This window comes from Muscardinus avellanarius (assembly GCF_963383645.1).
Source record: "Muscardinus avellanarius genome assembly, chromosome: 20".
NCBI lineage: Eukaryota > Metazoa > Chordata > Mammalia > Rodentia > Gliridae > Muscardinus > Muscardinus avellanarius.
The window spans coordinates 26233619-26254991 of NC_137806.1; the positions used below are offsets into that span (position 1 = coordinate 26233619).

The 21373-nt window shown below is 38.1% G+C and overlaps 1 protein-coding gene across 1 annotated transcript; it reads left to right on the top strand.

The window, feature by feature from the left end:
- Window positions 1-1481: 1481 nt before the first annotated feature.
- Window positions 1482-17976, top strand: LOC308277734 (aldo-keto reductase family 1 member C15-like; the record flags this gene model as incomplete). Its single annotated transcript, XM_080717086.1, has 9 exons — window positions 1482-1568; window positions 5635-5802; window positions 7157-7273; window positions 8069-8146; window positions 9238-9360; window positions 11558-11667; window positions 13728-13893; window positions 16337-16419; window positions 17927-17976. 9 exons carry the CDS (start codon window positions 1482-1484, stop codon window positions 17967-17969), a joined length of 975 nt encoding a protein of 324 aa, XP_080573212.1. The 3' UTR covers window positions 17970-17976.
- Between the last annotated feature and the right edge of the window lie 3397 nt (window positions 17977-21373).

Below are 21373 nucleotides of genomic sequence, written 5' to 3' on the forward strand. Positions count from 1 at the left end.
TGCCTTCTCTTCGTTTTTCTCATTTCCAGCTGTTGAAGGGCCTGGGGCACAACACTTGGACTCTTTTCTATCTTTAGGTAATGAGAATTCCGTAATGGTGTTGATATTCCCTTGTCTTTAAGTACCACCAATAATCTATAAACTCCCAAATTCATAGCTGAAGTTCAACCCTTTCCCCCAGATCTAGACTGAAATGTCAAGTTGTTACCTAACGTTTCCATTTGAGATGCACCTCTCATGCCTAATATATCCCAGCTAAACTCCTTTAGTCTCCTGCAATCCTGCTCCACCTTTATTTCCCATTATCAGTAAATGATATCTTCATTCTCCTAGTCACAAAGCCCAAAGTTTGTGGAACCAGTCTTGCTTTTTTTTTTTTTTTTTACTTTTCCATATCACATATAAAACAGAATTAATGGCCAACCTCACTTATTATGTCTTAGGAGTCATAAAGGATCTGATATTAGAGCACATACATGGAGGGTGATTAAATGTGCTCAAGGCTGATGGGAACCAGGCGGGAGTGGAGAAGACTGTTCCAGAAAGAGATAATCACTGAAACAAAGGCAAGAACACAGGAACTCATCTCAAACAATTATTTTCTTTTTGGCAAGAAGCCTTCCATTTTCAAGGAAGCAAGACAAAAAGAATCAGAAAGTGAAATGAACCCTTCATATGGGGAAAAATATAATGAAATTAGGGGTGAGTCTTCCTAAACAATTTTGTGACATGTGCTTTGAACCAGACATTAGCTTTGTTCAAGTAATTTTGAAGCTGAGTGTGGTCCTGCACACCTGTAATCTCAGCTACCTGGTAGACTCAGGCAGAAGGTTTGAAGTTCAAGGTCAGCTTGGGCCATTTAGTGAGACATTTTCTAAAAAAAATAAAAAATATAACATTTATAAAAAAGTTTATGGATGTGCTTCAGTGGTGGATTTCTAGTCCAGCATGTTCAAGGCCCTGGGTTCCACCCCCAGTGCTTAAAAACAAAAACAAAACAAAAACAAATAAAAACAACAATAAAAGACCAACAAACACAAAGATCATTTTTGGTGGGGTTTATGATTAAATAGAAAGTGAGGAAATTAATCAAGGCAGAATTGATGTCTAGAAATGAGCAATCTGATCATAACTTTGCATCTGATAATGTAAATCTGGTATAATTATGAATAATGAATTATGATAAATTTCTCAACTGAGAAGCAATGCTAAAGAGAAAATTTAAACACCTGTAACATGTGTAGCATGTGTTTCTCCTGTAAGATGTGCCTGTAGAGACATGAAAGAATCACACATATACACATGCAAGTACAAGACCAAACAAACTCATGGACTGACTCCAGTTTCAGTTAGAATTATTGATGCTAGGCCCTGCCCACCTTGTGGTTAGCAGAAACAAGAAGCCCGGAGCCTGGCCGGCTTCCCAGCTCCAGTTAGGAGAACTGCAGGGAAGAATCAGTGTAGCTGGGCTGTGAATAGTGATGGATCTCAAACGTAGTCGCTCTGTGAAGCTGAATGATGGACACCTCATGCCGGTGCTTGGGCTTGGCACTTATGCTTCTGAAGAAGTAAGTGGACCCCAGGGGACTGGAGGGTGGTATGCAACCTGCCCTGGAAGTGCTGTCTACAGATTGGAGTCCATGCTTGGTGGACCTTAGGAGGCTTTTAGGGACTCCGGGGCTTCTCTTTTGCTGTCCCTAATTTGCTTCTCTCCAGGTCACAGAGGTCTTTACTTTTACACTATGAGGGATGACAAGCTATTGATTCTGGAAATTTAGAGTATGATAATTTTGGTGGTGGATAATATCTATCACTATTGTTATTATTATTGTAACCTAACATATACCAGTGCTTACCATATATTTTAAGTACTCAATAATTCTCCTAGGTCAGTATTGTTATTGGTGTTACTTCGTGTGTGTGTGTTTGTGTGTGTGTGTGTGTGTGTGTGTGTGTGTGTGTGTGTGTGTTTGGTGTTTGGTACTGGGAATTAAAATCAGCAATGCTCCACCACGGAACTACACCCCCCAGCCCTACTTTTCATTTTATTTTGAAACAGGGTCTCACTAAGTTGCTGAGAGTCATGATTAATTTGCTTTGACTGGTCTCAAATTTCCAATCTTTCAGTCTCAGCCTCCCAAGTACAGGTATTACAGGGATGTGCCACGGTGCCCAGCAAATTTCTTATGTTCTTTTAAATATGAAGCTCAGGCTGTTTTTTCTGCACTCTTCTGCTGCATTGATTAGAGTCCTTCCTCCACCCCATTGGCAAGAAATTCCACGGGAATTTTTTGAGAATGGGTGCAGGAGGAAACAGCTAACAAGTCTCCGCAGCAGCTTTGGTGTGAGCTGTTGGAGCTGGGATTGTTTGCCAGAGAATTTTAGCCATGCAAAACTTTTGTCACATAAGAAAACACTGTTATTCTAACCATGATTTGAGAAAGGATGACTTAGGAGGTATAAAGTAACAATGGGGACGGCATTGCACTTCTCACCCAGTGTATTATTTTTACATTCTATAGTTCACTATAGTAGACATAAGGAGAGCTTTGGGGTAGCTTAGGAAGGGTGGCAGAGGTCAAAGGGCAGAGACCACTGATGACCGTGGTCTCACTCACAAAATTACAATATGTGCATGCACTTAAAATTAAAACAATATAAAGTTATGAGATGAAATAGATGCCTTTTTAACACTTTAATCTGAGTTTTTTTCCCCCCCTACATGTGATTCCTCTTCCTCCTATCAGTAATTTGTTGTGGGTTCTTGGTAAAAAAAAAAAAAAGAAGAAGAAATATGTTCAGTATGTGTGCACTGTGACTTCTTTTATTTAGTCAAGTTTGTTTTTCTGGGCAGCATGGAAACCCAGCCTCTTGGCTTTAAGTATTACAAGATTCACTGCTTGTGATTTGAGGCAGGCCATGCAAGTAATAGCCTTGACCTTGCCCAAAGGTAATAGCAGCTTCATGAGCCAAGGTCCTTGTCCAGGCTCAGCTGCTGCTCAGGTGAATGGTGGACGGCCCTCTGTGGTTCTGCTTCTATGTCCAGTCTCTCTTGCTGTTTTTGTTTATTTTTTCCTGCATCTGACTTCACTGTTCTTCTCCTTCAATCCTCACAGAGGTTCTGATGCTGACAGCCTCACACAGATCCCTGCATATGAAACCACTACACTGACTTTAATAAATGGGGGTAAATATTAGAATAAGCACAACAGTGTTTGATACAGAGGGCAGAAAGGGGTAATCAACCTTTTGAACTTATGAGTGTGTCTATCACAATAATGCAGGTTAAATATGTAGTTGTTAATTAATAATTAAGCCATTCAACAGTCCTGATTAAAAGCTCATAATTGGTGCTAATTATCTGTGCTCCAAAAATGCAACAGCCAAACAATGGAATCAGCCTAGGTGTCCATCAACAGATTAATTGGTTATGAAACTGTGCTATGTACCCCAGATGGGGCTTTAGTCAGCCATTCAGAAGAACGAAATTATGTCATTTTCAGGACAATGGGTGGATCTAGAGAATAGTATGCTAAGAGAGACAAGCCAGCCTCAAAAAGTGAAGGGTCCCTTGTTTTTACTCATATGTAGAAGCTAGAAAGAAACTGGGAATCAAAAGACAGCTCAAATAATGAGGAGAGAGACCCGTAGAATAGTGGAAGGGAATTTGGGGGGAGAAGCGGGGAAAAGAAAAGGGAAGCTGAAGGAACAAAGCAGTGTGGACAATTCTGTGTGCATTCATTAAGCTATCAAGACAAATTTCAATATTATGAATGAGGACGAGGAGAAAGGGAAGCAGGATATGAAGAGAAATCCACATGGTACTATGTGAATACGTGTTTCTGTCGTACTCAATCTCACGATGTCTGTTTACAATGCACTGATAAATTATATATAAAAAATCTATGCTAGTTGTGGTGGGAGTCTGTGCAGGGTATAGTTCCACTTTGATGGGGCTTTGACAACTAAAGACCTATTGTCACAGAAGAAGGATTGATTTCTCAACTCATGACCAGCAGGGTCCTTGGCTTTCATGACAGAAGAGAATTTTATCATGATCCAGTAAGAGATACAGGTAGAGTTTTATTTACTTACCTATAAAGACATATTTATGAGAGAATGTGAATCGCTTTCAGCCTGAGAGTGGCAAAACCTGTGGCAATGTGAAGTTCTTGTTTTATAGAGGACTTTTGTGAGAAGCGGGCAAACGGTGAGCATGTGAGGGGGATGTGTTTGATTCCCTTGATCAGGGACTGCAGAGGAGGATGGTGGCCTGGCTCTTAGAATCTTCAGACTTTTGTTAGCTGGTTGATGGATGGTGCTTGGGTTGTATCAAGTGCCATTGAACTTTGACACTATCTTTCCCTAGACATCTCTTACCAGTCTAAAATACATTCTGTAGGTTAACAAAATATATATGTACCAATGAACTGGATGTATACTATTTTAAGATTTATTGGACCTTTTTGGAATTCAGTCAGAAAACAGAACTTCCGGTGAAAATGAGTGTAAACACGGAATTTTTTAAAATTTGATGTTTCTTAAAATCTCTTTTTCTTTTCTTGTTTGGAAATAAGGGCAACATCAGATAGATGAGAGTGACTGAAGGGGATTTGAGAAGGAAGGGGTGGGATGATAAAGCCATAAAAATGCAATAGTAGAAATAATACTATGTATGTGTACAAAATTGCCAATTCTAATCTCAAAGACAGACTTGTGGGGTGATAGTGAGGGAAAGGGGACCCAGTGGGGAGGGCAACAAGAGTTGTGTGCATGCATTTTTCTGACACTCTGCACCCCAACATGAGGTAAAATTATAATGCACCCAATTAAAAAAACAGTTCACTGGGATTCAATCCCCAGTACCAAATAAATAAATAAATTAGTAAGTAAATTTAAAAAATAGTTGTTGGATAGATGCCAAAAGAAATTACTAGGAAAATGAAGGATAAAACAAGAATCACGAATGACCTGAAGAACCTAGTTGGGGGAAACTGAGAATGATAGGTGTTGTTGATTTATTTCCAAACATTAGCCATGCTGTAGTGTGTGTGTGTGTGTGTGTGTGTGTGTGTGTGTGTGTGTATGTACCTGTTTCTCTTACTGAGTGCCTTAGAAGTTTTCTCCCAGTATTCAAAGATTTTCTTTTAATTATTTTATTTCTGCTGGTTTTTATTTAATGAGACTTGCTTTCCCATGTTCCACAGTGAAGCCCACTTAACTAATTCATTTCAAATTAGAAGGAGTATTGGCGCTTAGTCTTCATCCCCAGACTGTAAATCTTTCCAAAGCTTATACCATCAGACAAAAGGAACAGAAAAGGGGGCTGGCCAAAATGGCTGTTGAGAAAGCTTTGAGGAAGCCTGGCCTGGTGATGTGTGCCTGTGACTGCAGTTCTTGGGAGGCTGAGACAGGATGACTGTAGGCTTGAGGTCAGCCTCAGCAACCTAGAAAGACCAGTTATCAAAATAAAAAAAAAATAAAAAATAAAAAGGAAAGGAGTTGTACCTAAGAGGTAGAATGCCCCTGGGTTAAACTTCCAGTACCACTACCATTACCGAAATAAAGTAAAATAAAATAAAATAAAATAAAATGGTCATGAAGATCTCAACTCTTCTTACACTTGTTTCATAGGTTCCCAAGAGCAAGGCTGGAGAGGCTACTAAAGTGGCCATTGATGTAGGTTACAGACACATCGATACAGCCTACCTGTATGGAAATGAGAAGGAGATTGGAGAGGCCTTTCGGGAGAAGATGGCTGATGGTACCGCGAAAAGAGAGGATTTGTTCTACACCACCAAGGTAAAGGGTCTCTGCTCACTGTCACCTCAGAGAGGTTATTTTGAAGAAAATATTTGGTCTCAGTTTGAATAATTTACTTATTTATTAATAAAATGAATACACACTATAGAAACATAGAACTCTCCTCCCTCAAAATGTTCTTTGAAATGTATTAAAGGTGGCTCTGTGTGGTGGCACACGCTTGGGAGGCGGAGACAGGAGGATTATGCAGGTTCGAAGCCAGCAGCGGTGGCTTAAGAGACCCTGTTTCCAAAAATAAAAAAATAGGTCTGGGAGTGTAGACCAGAGGTAGAAGGGCTTCCAGGAATCCCAGTACCACCACCAAAAAAAAAAAAAAAAAAAAAAAAAAAAAAAGCATAAGGGTGGAACTCAGGTCTTCAATATCTCTGAACATCAACTGCCATTTATATATAAAGTGAGAATACTACTTATGTTCTTTGACTGTTTCAGGATAAACTGAGTCAGTATGTGTCCACCTCTTTAATCTTTTAGTAGCTTCTCTCAGGATATCTCAAGCAGGTTGGAATATTATTTAGGAAATGGAGTCAGGCTAGAAAATACAGTTTTCAAATCAAATGTTACTAAAATTCGTAACATTTTCATAGGCAAAAAAATAACCTTCCAATGTAAACAAAACTGAGATGTGCATGCAACATTTCTACCTCTATTTATATTGATTACAATTTGTTTATAGAATACAGATCTCCCAGAAGGATTGTTTTAGAATTTATTATACAGTTGATAAGACTCCATTCCCACCTGCCTTACATTTCTTGGCTATATTCAGAGACTGAATCTTTTTTTTTTTTTTTTGTCTCATGCATGGTCAGTGTTTTATTTCTTGAAGAACAACAGTTCTAAAACATGACACTATGTCAGGCTCAAAAGTCAAGCTCAAAAGATAAGTTATAATATACGCTTTTTTTTGTGTGTGTGTGGTACTGGAGATGGAACCCAGGGGCGTTCTAACTCTGGGCTACACCCCCAGACCTATTTTATATTTTTATTTGGAAACAGGGTCTCTTAAGCCACCCGAAGCTGGCTTCGAACCTGCGCGATCCTCTTGTCTCAGCCTCCCAAGCACGGGGATTACAAGCGTGCGCCAACACGCCTGGCAGAGACTGAATCTTCTAATCCTTAAAACATTTAAGTTGCTTTTCCTGTCCTATCTTACATACAGGCATTCACTAAATCTCAGTATCCCATAAATATACATTTATCCCCAGTTCTTCTTGGTTTTAGGCCAACACAGTGGTTTTTTAGCTCATTTCTCAATCTTTTGATTGTAATATTTGATTTTTGACTCCCCATGTTTGAATCATTAGCCACTTTTTATTTCTTTTGGCAACTGCAGCTTTGGGCTACTTGTCTTCGACCAGAATTGGTTCGGCCAGCTCTGGAGAGATCACTGAAGAATGTTGGACTGGACTATGTAGATCTCTTCCTCATTCATCTACCATTTGCTATGAAGGTCAGATTTGGATTTTTCTTGTCATTCCCAAGACTGTTATATCCCCTATGTTGTCTCCTTCCAGTGACATTTTCTTGGTTCTTTCAGGGAGAGTTACATTTGAGTGAAGTGGATGGATTGGCTAAACGATTATCACTCTCCCTCACAATGAGTCCCTCCACCTTCAAAGTTTTTTGGTTAATCTTCATTCTCCAGCCTCAGAGGCATTAAAGTCTAATAGTCTCAGAGCATCTGCCTCAGAGATTGAGGGCATTGCCCTCAATTTCAGGCGCTGTCCTTGTGGTAGTACCTCCCATATTACCTCTCAGCCAAAATCAAGAGACGGGTGCCCGGGACTGCCCACATCACGCACAGCTGGGCTCCCTTGGCCTCTGCAGATCCGACTTCTGCACAGTTGATGTTTGCTGAGCACATCTAGCAGATGCACCCTCTCCTATTTGGTCTTCACAAACTGGAGCTAAAATATTATTAATATTTATGGTAAATTCTATCCTCCAAACCAAATTGATCTTGGGAAATGAAATAAATCCCAACTATAAGAGGACTCATTCTCAGTAAAGTTGGTGGGGATGGAAAAGTGGAGGAATTGGATGGAAAGATGTTTTCATACCATCTCTTAAATATTTCTGATTTTTCCTCTCCAGAGTCTTCCTTTAGACACACACATATACCCACAGGCACACACACACACACACAAACTTCAATGAATAATCACAACCTCCCAATCCTGTGGCAATTCTAAAATGTGACTCTTAAAGAAAACATTTTTTCTTCTCTTTTCTTTCTATATTGCAGCCTGGGGAGGAACTTTTGCCAGAGGATGCCAATGGGAAATATGTGTTAGAAGTAGTGGACATCCGTGAAACATGGGAGGTACGTACATCTACAGACACCGCGAGGCCCAGTGTGTCAACGTGGTTGAGAAGTGTGTCACTGGTTGAGAAGTCAGTAGAAATGAGTTTTTGCTCCAGGAGATGTAAAATCTCAGATATTTCTAGACACTTCTCTTTACTTCTGTGTTATGATCTAGAAAGTGAAGGAGTTGAGCTGATGTCTACTTTTTTATTTTATTTTTTTGGTGGTACTGGGGTTCTCGAAAGCCCTTCTACCTCTGAGCTACACTCCCAGACCTATTTTTTTTTTTTAATTTGAAAACAGAGTCTCTTAAGCCAGCGAGGCTGGCTCCGAACCAGCGCGATCCTCTGTCTCCGCCTCCCAAGTGCGGGGATTACAAGCGTGCGCCACCACGCCCGGCTGATGTCTATTTTTAATCTCAACTTTCTTTGCTCCACAATTTGGTCTTCGATATAAGTCTTATGCAGGGGATGAGCAGAGTTAGTACAGTGTCCCAGGACAGAGAAAAACAAATGTAGAGGGAGGGAAAAGCTGCAATCTTACTCAGCAGATGTAGCTTGCCCCTATGGGTCTTATCTCATATTCATTTAATCAATATTCAAGGAAAGAGCTGACAAAAACCCTTCAACTAACAAAAAAAATCTGAATTTATCTTTGCCCTTGACTATGGCAGTATTGTTTAGGAACTTTTGCAAGCCTACCAGCAAACTAGGCACCAGTGAAGGGTGTGGGGAAAGTAAGGAGGGACTTAAAATTATCTTGAGGTGCTAGGGATGTAGATCAGAGTTAGAGGTGTTTTCCTACAATGACCAAGACTCTGGGTTCAATACCCAGCACTGGAACAACAACAACAACAACAACAACAACAACAACAACAACAAGCAAACAAACATTTCCTTGTCTGTTAGTTGTTCTGCATGTAATAGAATCAGGCAGATATATAGGCATGCATTTCATTAAAATACATTAGGAAATAATGCACTCAAGAGATAAACCTGTTTGATAGGGTCAAATGTGTTGAAAGTGATTTGTAGCTTTTAAAATGTCCAATGGCAAATGAAAAGGGAAAACTACACGATAGGCTTACAGGACATTTTATTTCTCTTCAGGCCATGGAGAAGTGTAAAGATTCAGGTTTAACCAAGTCCATAGGGGTGTCCAACTTCAACCACAAGCAGTTGGAGCTGATCCTGAAGAAGCCAGGGCTCAAGTACAAGCCCGTCTGCAACCAGGTGAGCCCTTAGCCCACTGAGGCTCTCCTACACCTATTCTTTACCCCCTTACTCCTTAACGAATAGTTCCCATGTTTCTGGCTTGATATTGACTATATAAATGATAGTTCCTTGAACTGAAATAGGAAATACCAGAGAAAGAGCAGGTTGGATGGAGAACATGAATTACTTAGTCATTCAGAGGTGAATCTGAGGTTTCTATGATGCAGCCAGGTGGAGATGAAAGACGGCAACATTAGTCTGAGTCTCAGGTGGTGCTCAGAGCTGGAGACCCTGATGTTTGGAGTCGTTGCTTCATGGATGGCCATAGATTTTACAGCAACAGAAGAGCTTTCCTATGGGAAGTTAGAAAATGTAAAGGCATGTTGGATATGGTGTTGCACACCTGTATTACCAGGACTGGAGAGGCAGAGACAGCAGGATCACCTATTCAAAACTGGTGTAGGAACTTAGTGAGAGTCTCCACAACTTAGACCCTTTATCAGAATAAAAAAGTAAAATGGAGCTGGGGGTGTATCCCGGAGTTAGAACGCCTTAGTACGATTTCCAGTAACTAACACACATACATGAGAGAGAGAGAAAGAGGAGAGAGAGGAGAGAGAGGGAGAGAAGAGAGTGATGAGGGAGAGAGAGAGGAGAGAGATGAGGGAGAGAGAGTGATGAGGGAGAGAGAGAGGAGAGAGTGATGAGGGAGAGAGTGATGAAGGAGAGAGAGAGAGAGAGAGAGAGAGAGAGAGAGAGAGAGAGAGAGAGAGAGAGAGAGAGAGATAGCAAAATCAACTTGGAAGGCTGAGACCAAAAAGCTCAGCAAGAAGACAAAGAAACAAGTTATCAGACAGGTAGAAGAAAAATAAGGCGAGTGTGATACCGGCAAAGCCAAGGAAAGAGGACAGAAAAGGGCTGAGTCAGAAGAGGGTGGGTCCTGTGGAGGAGCAGCCTCCCCACCAGGAAGGGAAAGAGTTGCTGGATTTAATGGCCAAATTCAGAGGAAATTTAGCAGGGCCACTGATAGTGCGGTGAGAACACTCACCAACCAAGGGAAGGGAGGGGACTATGAGCAAACACATACATCAGATTTAAAGCAATCATAAAGCCAGGACTGGTGGCACTGGGGTTCCTGTAATCCTAGTACATGGGAGGCTGAGATAGGAAGATTGCAGGTTTGAGGTCAGCCTTAGCAAGATAGCCAGACCCTGTTTCAAAAATAAAAAATAAAAAGGGGCATGTAGCTTGGAGATAGAATGCTTCTGAGTTCAGTATCCCCAGTATAATCAACCACCCAATCAATAAAATTAAAAAGTAGAAAGAAAGAAAATAGAGGAAGGGAGGAATAATTGAATAAAACCAGGGTTTACTGTAGAAGGAATTAATGATCAATGATGCTTTTATGGTGTTTTTATGTTATATAAAATCTTAAAAACGAAAACATGACTAAAATCAAGCATAGCATAATGACAGTCGCTATATTGTTCTTGTAGAAGTCTAACCAACTCTGTGGGTTGTTTTATTTCTTTATTTAACATAAAGTATTTCTTTCATAACATTTAAAAACTTTTTACTCTTGCAAGATTTAAAACTTCAGAAAGATACAGAGGTGTTATAATGACTTCCTTGACTACACCCAGCAGTGCTTTATAAGTTTAATTTTAGTACTGGGGACTGAACCCAGGGGTGGTCTACCTCCAAGCCACATGCTCAGTTCTGTTTTATTTTTCCTTTTGAAACAGGGTTTCACTAATTTGCTGAGGGGATTGCTAAGTTGCTGAGGCTGGCCTAAAACCTGTAATCTCAGGTCCCAAGCATTGGGATTACAGGTGTGCAGCACCAGGTTCTATTTGGTCACACCTTTCTTGCCTCTGATTTCTAGAGCATAAACATTTGAAGGTTCAACTTGTAGATTTCTTGCCTAGAACTTGGATTCTTGTAGTAGAAAATGACGTTTAAAGACCACAGGTTTGGAACAAGATAATCTAAGTGTGTGAAGATATAAATAAAACAATAAGAAAATTGTTTCATCAGTCTGATAACAGATGGGATTTGACACAATTGCAGAAGTGTGAGAAAAATTATTGATCTGAAAAATACAGTACGTATGTCAACGTGGTATTAGATATTACTTCAAAGCACTTTGAAAATTTACATGTACTTTTTTTTCTTCTCATGTATTCTGATGCCTTTTAATCTTGGCAAATTACAGGTGGAATGTCATCCTTATCTCAACCAGAGCAAGCTCCTGGAGTACTGCAAGTCCAAGGACATTGTCCTGGTTGCTTACAGTGTGCTGGGGTCCCATAGAAACCCCAAATGGTAATGAGAAAGAATAACAAGGTGTTTACCTGTGTTTACAATTCTGTTGGTGATTACATACTTTCCAAAAAGTTAAATTTTAACATTATAAAACAGTTCAGCCATAAAGAAGTGAACACTGTAGTTTAGTAAGTTCTTTTGTGCCATCTCTGAGCTTCAAGGTTACCGATATTTTTTCACTCCAAATTTATCTATGTCTACACATTACCAATACCACACTAAACGTAATCTAAAGTAATTTACATGTTTACTTATAATGCATATATTTCAGGGTGATTTTCACAGTTATGATACATGTCTTAGTCACCAAATTTTGATAAATGGACGTATTGTAGAATCTATATCCCTATGATGTTATAGAAAATTTCTTGTTATTTACCAACATAATATCATAGCAGTCAAAGAATTTGTAATATTACATTTATAATTAAGTTACCGAGAACCATTTTTATCTCATTATATTAGGTACTCTATTATAAAGAAACCAAGCAGACAATATTCTCGTGGAAATGCCTGCTTGAATCTTATTTCTTTTTTATACTTTTATTGGTACAATGTAATTATACATCATAATGACATACACACATCACTCGGTGTGTTTCTTTTCCTATACCTACCCTCCAACCTTCTTCCCTCCCTATATGTATAAGTAAGATTTGTAGGGAAACCTTCTTATATGGGGACTTAACCTCATTTGAACTATTCCCTTCCTAAATCCTCCTTTTTCCTTATTTCACCTCTCTCCCCCAATCCTCTTCTACTGTTCTACTGTCTTACATTATATATAGATATATCTATATGATATATATCTCTATATATCTTATACATAAATGATATGAAGGGCTTAAATGTCTATGTATATATCTACATGACATGAAGTATATAAGACAAAAAATATATTCTGCTGTTTTTTCCATAACTCCCAGACCATTGATAGAAGTAGGTACAACACAATATAATTAAAAAAGAGTATTATTATCTAACTGAAGTCTCTTTCATTTCAAGTGGCAACATTTATATGCTGGACTCTTCAAAGGCATAGATAGCTGAAGCCATTCATGGTTGCACGCACCACCTTAATAAGTTCCAATTATCATGGACAACTGGGGTCTGAAATGTCAAATGGAAAATTCCAGAAGCAAAGAGTTCACAATTTTTAAACTGCTTGTTATTCTAAGTAGTGTGATGAAATCTTATGCCATCCTGCTCCATCCTTCTGTTCACTATATTCACAATGCTCACCTGTTAGTTCCCTATTGGGTTCAAGTAAACCTTACACTACTCAGTGGCTCAGAGGTATAAGTGTAGTGGTGCTGGTGGCTTGGGTTTGCCTACGAGAAGCTATAAACTAAGTCTGAATGAAAATGTGGAAGATCTCAACTTAGTGAAAGGTTATAAAAGAAATTGTTTGCTGAGGTTGGTAAGATCTATGGTAAGAATAAACCTTCTGCCCTTTAAATTTTTAAGGAGAAAAAAATAATTTCCTGTTAGTGTAGTTACACTTCAAACTCTAAAAGCTACGGCCATTATGTTTAATAAATGCTTGGTTAAAATGGAAAAGGAATTAGATTTTTGTATGGTTGTGTAAGAAAAATGCATAGTATGTATGGGGTTCAGTGCTATTGTGGTTTCAGGCATCCTTGTGGGGGTTTGAAATACTTCCCACGTAGATAAAAGGAGACTCTTGTAGTATTGAAATATTCCATTGTATGGACACATAGGCCACAAGTTGTTTATCCATGTATAAGTTTATGGACAATTTAGTTTGTTTCCGGTGGCTGCAATCATTAAAGAATTTCTACAAATATTCATAACACTATTTTTAAACAATATTGTGTTGCACCTACTCCTATCAATGGTCTGGAGAGTTATGAAAAAAAACAAAAAATATATTTTTCATCTTATACACTTTATGTCATATACATACATATACAAAGTCTTCATAAGTATATATACACATATATATGTACACACACACACACACACACACACACACACACACACACACACATATATATATATATATATATATATATATATATATATGTAATTTTTTCCAGGGTAGACCCAAATAGCCCACATCTCTTGGAAGAACCGGTCTTGAACGCCATTGCCAAGAAACACAGCCGCAGTGCAGGCCAGGTTGCTCTGCGCTTCCTGCTACAGCGTGGGGTTGTGGTACTGGCCAAGAGCTTCAATGAGAAGAGAATCAAAGAGAACTTCCAGGTAAAGGCCCAATAGTGTCTTTCCAGAGTGAGGCATGGGGGCTGTACCGGGATAGCCCAATTGCCTGGGGTCATATATTATGTTGTATTTATTCCCATTTATCTCTCCTTTGTGTGCTACATTGAGCAGCTTGGAAAGTTGGGAAAGGAGAGTACTGGACCAGGAGTCCTAAGATGTATTGCCTCTAGCCCAGGCTTTGCCATACACTAGTTCTGAACATGGTAAATTTCAGCTGCATGACTTTATTCAGTTTTAGGACTCCTTCCATATGCTAAAAAAATTTAAAGACCCTGGTTCCTATCCTCCTCCACCTCTACCTAAAAAATTCCTATTTGTATTTTCCGTTTCAATCTTAATTGCATCGACTGTTTTGTTAAACTGTTGGAACACCACAGTACAATTTTTGACTGCTATAGTACTTGTCTTTTGATTACTATGTATTTTTTCTTTCTTAACTGAAAATTGTACGAAATTATATTCTCTGGACTTTGAGAACAGTAGTGTAGTGGCTTTTTGTGCCATTTTTCTTGTGGAGGTATTAAGAACAGAGCTAGATACAAGTATGTAGATTGATCAAATTAACAAATCCATGATTAATGTTACTTGTGGTACTGGGGATATCCAGGGGCACTTTATCTTCAAACTATACCCCCAGTCCTTATTATTTGGAAACAGGGCCTTGCTAGGTTGCTGAAAGTCGCTGTAAGTTTCTGAAGCTGGTCTCTAACCTGTGATCTTCCTGTCTCAGCCTTCCAAGTTCTGGGATTTCAGACAGTGTGCCTCCAAGCTTGTTTTAATACTATTCTCTAAAGCTCGTTATACATATATTTCAGCCCCTTAGATGAATCAGTATTCTTCAATTTATTTGTTTTGAATCTCATACAAATTTTGGAAAACTAAGGTTCTTTCTATTTTAAGATGGGAATTAAAATTTAATCATAAGTTTAATAATTTTGTACTATATCATTTATAATATATCTGTTCCAGAATATTGTAGTTGTTGACCAACTTTATCAATTTCTCAACAAATTTTATAGGCAACGCTTAATCTCATTGTTAAACAATTCATGAAAAAATTCATTATATTTTCAATTCAATTGAGCATTTTAATACAAATAAACCACGACAATCATATTCCTTCTGGAGTGTATTTTTAAGATGAAGGACTAATGGATTAATGAATGGGTAGATAGAATAGGCAGATGAAGGAAAGTTATATAGATAAATGGTATGTATATTATATATATCATATATATGTATTTATCTCTATATATGAGTGAATATATATGCCCATTCAAATATATATACATATATTTGTGTGTGTATGTATGTATATATAGATCATATGTGTATATATATATGTATACACACACACACACACACACACACACAGATATATATATAAAATAAATAAGGGCTTGGATTTTCCATGAATTATTTTCCTGTGTAAAATAACAAGATAAAATATATTACCAAAGATCTCTCTGGTCTTCTGTTAAAGAATTATCCATTATGAGCTGTGGGTTACCAAATAACAACAAAAGTGGATTTAAGTAAGAGAGATTTAATTAAATGGAAAAGTTCTTTGACCAGAAGATCCATGTGTCTTGGCTAGGCATGGTGGCACACACCAATATCCCAGGACTTGGTAGGCTGAGAGAAGAAGATCATAGGTTTAAAGTCAGTGTTAGCAGCTGATAGTGAGGCTCTCTAAAACTTATAGAGATTTTGCTTCAAAATAAAACATAAAATAGGGCAGGAGGTGCAGTTCAGAATAGAATGCCTTCCTCTGTGTCCAATCCTTAGTCACACACACACACACACACACACACACACACACACACACTTTGAAGATCAACAAGAATGATTTTTTTAAATAAAGAAGAGTAAACACAGATGGAAGTACATGGTGTACCAGGGTCAGGAGATGCACACATGGTATGATACAAGAGTTGGAGAGTAAAGGTTTTTTCCTGAAGTCAATAGATTCTTGGGGAGAAGTTGTCCTATGTTTCAAGGCTTGCTTTATTTCAAGGGTGGCTTATGTACTAAGGAATGGCCAGAAAAATGAATTCAGAAAATGTTTAGTTTCAAGGCAGAAAGTATTTTATCCACAATGTCCAAATGTTCCCTTATTTGACAATAAATATTTGGGTTTGGTTTCTCTTTTTTTTTTTCTGTTGCAAGGATTTCACTTTGGTTTGGGGTTAATGGGTTTTTATTTTCTTTGTTAAGCATAACAGGGTCAGATGAGGATAAGAGAGGAAGAGGGGCAGAACTCAGGCGGGAGTTCTGTGACCCAAAACATCTGGAAGCCAAAGACAATAAACACTTCCCTTAACACCATTTTTGTTGCTATCTCATTTGGAAAGACCTTGTATTCCCAGGCAGCTCTCCAGCTTCCGTGAGGGCAAATTCAATAGGATTTTTTTCTTCCCTTCAGGTTTTTGACTTTGAACTGACTCCAGAGGACATGAAAGCAATCGAAGGCCTCAACAGGAATCTCAGATATAGTAAATTTTTGTTGTAAGTGACTCTTGTGAACAGTCTCATGGATCCTTTTTGGTAGTAAGCAGGTTAACGGAGGATCAATGCTTCTCTAAACCAGGAGCACAACTGATCTGCAGCATAGTTGTGAAATAGAATTGTACTTACTGACCTCAGTAGAGAGCTCAGAGCATAACTGAAAGTGAATCAGGGTCAACCATTTGTAAATCCACCGAAGTCTGTACCACTGTGAATAGATTTTTTTTTATGCACCTACCCATTAAACATAGAAGACACAGTGCCTATGGCTCAGGTTATAATAAGGGGCCTTTGATTCGAATTAAAATTAGAAGAAAAGTCAGCCCAAATGGTCCAGGCTGGTATTCCCAGCTATTCTGGAGGCTGAGAAAGAAAAATCACAAGTTTGAGTACACCCTGGGCAACTTAATGAGACCCTATCTTAAAATTTTGAAAAGACTAGGGTATGCTTCGATGATGGACTACTTGCTTAGCAAGTGTGTGAGGTCTTGGGCTCAATCTCTAGTACTGGAAAAAATTTTAAAGAGGTAGATTGAATATTTTATTTTCACGGATATTAGGAAGAAATACAAATAAATGGTTAAGGTTTTGAATAAAAATCTACTGAAAGGACAAATTACTAAAAGAAAAAGAAGAAAAAGGGAAATAAATAGAAATGTTAAATCCTGGACGATATTCTTATAAATTATAATCTAGAAAAGATCATCTCATTTGATAGGGATGGTCATTAGGGCTACATCTGATCTCCTCCATCAATCAAAAGTCCCTTGATGAAGGACCCTGCCTCACTGTGGGTGCTCAGCATGAATTTGCTGAATAAACAGTGGGAAAGAACAGCAAAGTCCTCAATACCACCATTCTCAGGATCTAAGGACACGAGCTGTACCCAAGGCAGGACTGACCTCCACATCCTAGGACAGTTCCCTCCCACCCCCATAGAACTGCATGTTGGAGTTTACATGCTTGTGAACAGGGGAACTGAGGCATGCATTTGCATTTTGCACACAGAGAGGGAGCTGAGTATGTGTGTGCTCTAGTAGAAATAGTGCCATGGCTACACTTTCAGAAATTTTACTGCATCCAAGGGTAGTGTCCTTCCTCCCACTCTCTCTCTCTCTCTCTCCCTCTTTCTTCCCTCTCTTTCTCTCTTTGTCTCTGGTACATTTAATTACTGGTATTACATGCAACTGTGAAGCATTCTTGATAATGTCATTTAAATTGCAATAACAACTAAAAAATCGTGTAACACACACAAGAATGAATGCAGAAGATTTTCACGTTTTCCTCTCAAAGTTTGAACAGCATAACCCAAATGACACTGCAGCATTCAGAGTATATTACATTCTGTTAGGTGGTATATGACTTTTTAAGTTATAATTTATGAAACATAAGCAGATACTCTTAAAGAGAAACTACTGATTTACGCGACTGTATTTGCACACTCTCACTTTGGAGAGAGGATAAAGGGAAAGTATGGTGAAACTAATATTCTTTTCTTCTCTTTCAGTGCTGAGGGTCATCCTTATTATCCATTTTCTGAAGAATATTGACCTTGAGCCATTGAACAACACTGAGTTGCTTTTTATCTTGGGGCCCTGGAGAGGGATTTTGGATTTGGTGGCGGTGTTAAGAAGCAATGTCTTTTAAGCTATTTCTTTTGCTTTTTCTCATATAAAAATATAACAAATGCCTTTGACAGTCATGCAATGTTACTGGACAAATCATATCGTAAGTGAATGAATCATTTGATCCTTTTTATGGGATAACCTACCGGCACCAATGCTCTTAATATTAAAAGTTCCAAAATGCGGGCGTGGTGACGCACGCTTGTAATCCCTGCACTTGGGAGGTGGAGACAGGAGGATTGCACTGGTTCAAAGCCAGCCTTGCTGGCTTAAGAGACCCTGTTTCCAAAAATAAAAAATAAAAAATAAAAAATAAAACAATTAAAAAAAATATATATATAATAGGTCTGGGAGTGTAGCCTGGAGATAGAAGGTTTCCAGGAAATAAATAAATAAATAAATAAATAAATAAATAAATAAATGAATGTTCCAAAACTAGGGGGCAAAGTACCTGTGCAAGTTTCTTTCTGAAAAAGTAAGCAAATGCATATGATTTTAAAAGGACTTTCATTCTTTTAATTTTCTTTGTCTACTCTTAGATACTGATTTGAATTTTGAAACTATTAAAGAGTAAAATATGCAGTTTTAACTTGAAAATGGTTTTATTTGTGTTTATTCAGTTAAAGTTGAGAGAATCTGTGAGTAAACTTTAAGAGAAAGTCTAAAATAAATAACTTTTTTGTTTAAAAATGTTATAAGTAGTTCACTATAAGGAGGTTTGTCTTTTTCTGTTAATTAAAATAATCCATATGAGCCAGGTGTGGTGACAGATGCTTGTAATCTCAGCATTTGAGAGGCTGAGACCAGAGGATCGTGGTTTGTAGACAGCCTCAGGTACTTAGTGAGGTCCTTTGCAACTCAATGAGACCCTGTTTCAAAATAAAGAAAAAAAGAAACAGGGCTGGGGTGTAACTTGGAGGTAGGATGCCCCTGGGTTCTATGCCCAGTACTGCAAAAATAATAATAATAATCCATACGAATTAAAATATTTTTAAAATAAAGGAAAATGTTTGATGTATTTTTATTGATAATTTCTCTAAGCAAGCATATTTTATGTGCTTGTTTATTTACAAAATTATAATCAGTTTCAACATATGGCTTTCTTCTGGTTATAGGGACTGTGACTAAGAAAAGTTTTACAACTTCTCAGTTGGAGTTGCTGATAAAGTCATACCTGTGATGGGCTCACCAGCTCTAGCTGCAGGCTTTCATGAGATAGGACTTAGATATAAGCCTTGAAGTTATTACAGAGGGCAGCAGTGCCCTTATCTCTCTCCAGTGGGGTGCTTTTCCTCTTGCTTTGCAATAAATCCTATGTTAGTGGCACAACCAGGTTTTCTGGTTCTTTATTTCTATATTGAGCTAAGAAAATGACCCACGCTCAATCCCAAACCGGAATAGCTTATCTTCTTTTCTTTTACTTAACATATGTTTTTTCAAGCTACTATTCAACAATTCTAGTACACTTTGCTTATCCTAAAGAAAGGCATCTGCCAGACATTGTGGTACATATCTGAAATCTCAGTACTTGGGAGGCAGGAGGATGGCAGGTTTAAAGCCAGCCAGAGAAACTCAGTGATGCTTGTTTCCAAATAACAAATAAAATAGGGCTGGGTGTATCTCAGAGATAGAATGCCTCTGGGTTCAATTTCCAGAACCACAAAACAACACACACACAAACAAACAAATCAGGAGCATCATATTAAATTTAATTTATTTTTGACCAAAGCAAATTTTGGCATTTTTGTTAGTTAATTGTGTTAGTCATATTTTTCTTTCAATAAAACTTTATTAAATACCTTGTGTTTTTTAGAAAAAACTAAAAATTAATAATAAATTTACATTAAATATCTTGAGTTTCAAGTCCAGTGAAGAAATTGGACTATTAATAAAAAATTATTTTCCTGTGATAATTATGTAAGTACCTGTTGGGAGAAAATCCTACCTGGTATCTCAAATGTCTTTACATTTTCTAAGTAGATAAACTGATTCATTCAATATTGTTACTTTTTTTGAGGAAACTTTTATACTGAACAGTCTTAGCACATAAAGATAGAAGCACTATTTAAAAAAATAGGAGAAACCATAGATGAGCAAAGAAGGCAACTTAATAAGGAGGATGAGAAAGGAAAGAGAGAATTTTCTAATGTATATGATGTACATTCACAAACATATCAAAGTCAATCACTTAGCCAAAATGAGACAAAGGGAGGGGAGAGAGAATGGAGTGGGAAGTGGGGAAGGGCAAAATGAGTTCTGTGTGCGTGTCTGCCTCTACCATCTTGCACCCCATTAAGATGTATGACTACAATGCACCAATAAAAAATAAAAATGAAAAAAATAGAAGTCATGTTTTTTGTGCACATTAAAAAAAAAAAACATTTCTCCTGTCATGATTACTGCCTATTACAAAGGATTTGGCTCCCCACACTCAAACTTTTTCTCCTATGACTTCACCTAATGAAATGCAAGTACGATTGTACCCTTTCACTTTGTTTTCTTAAAATTGGGAGCTTCAGAAACCAGCACACACACACAAATGCTAAAATTTTGGTCACAGCTATTGTCATGAGAACAATCTTCCATTCATCCTGACTCTGAAGTTTCATGATTTCTACCACTATCCACGAAGTCAAGACCAGCTAATTTCTCAGCTTGCAAGTCAGGTTAAAATCATAAATGTTTCATGATTCTTTATCAATTTGGTAGAAAATGTAGGTAGGAGGAAAAAATTGGTCATTGTGGAGCAATGAGAGTGTCAGATCTGTTTTAAAGAGTGGTCAGAAAAAATTTCACAGAAAAGGCAACTCTTGAGTAGAAGTCTGAGTGAGGGTTATGGATCTGAAGTGAGGGAGGAGTATTCCTGGCACATGGATTAGAAAGCACCAATGCTTTGAAAAAGAATGTCCTACAGCAACAAGTGACACTCAGTAGAGTAAGGTGGTCAGGGCTTCGTGAGTAAGGAAGGTGAAGGCAGAAGAAAAGTTCTAGAGTGAAAATGGGGAAGTTTATCATGCCAGTTTTGGGGATGACTTTCACATTTCTTCTGAGAAGAATGGAGAAAGTTTATGAGTCCTGCTCAGAAGTGGCACAGAAGATGACATGTTTTAAAAGGACCAACGCTTCTGGGAAGATGGCAATTGAGAAAAGCAGCATATATCAGTCCTGCTGACATTCAAATCTCTATCACCATGAAAACAGCATTCTGATAAAAGAAAGAAATCAGCGTAAATTTGAACAGAGCACTAACAAGTGAAAGGTGGCTAGAAAAAAGCTAGAAGGCAGACCAGAGAGCACCATTGGCCTCCAGTGGCTATGGCCATGGGTGC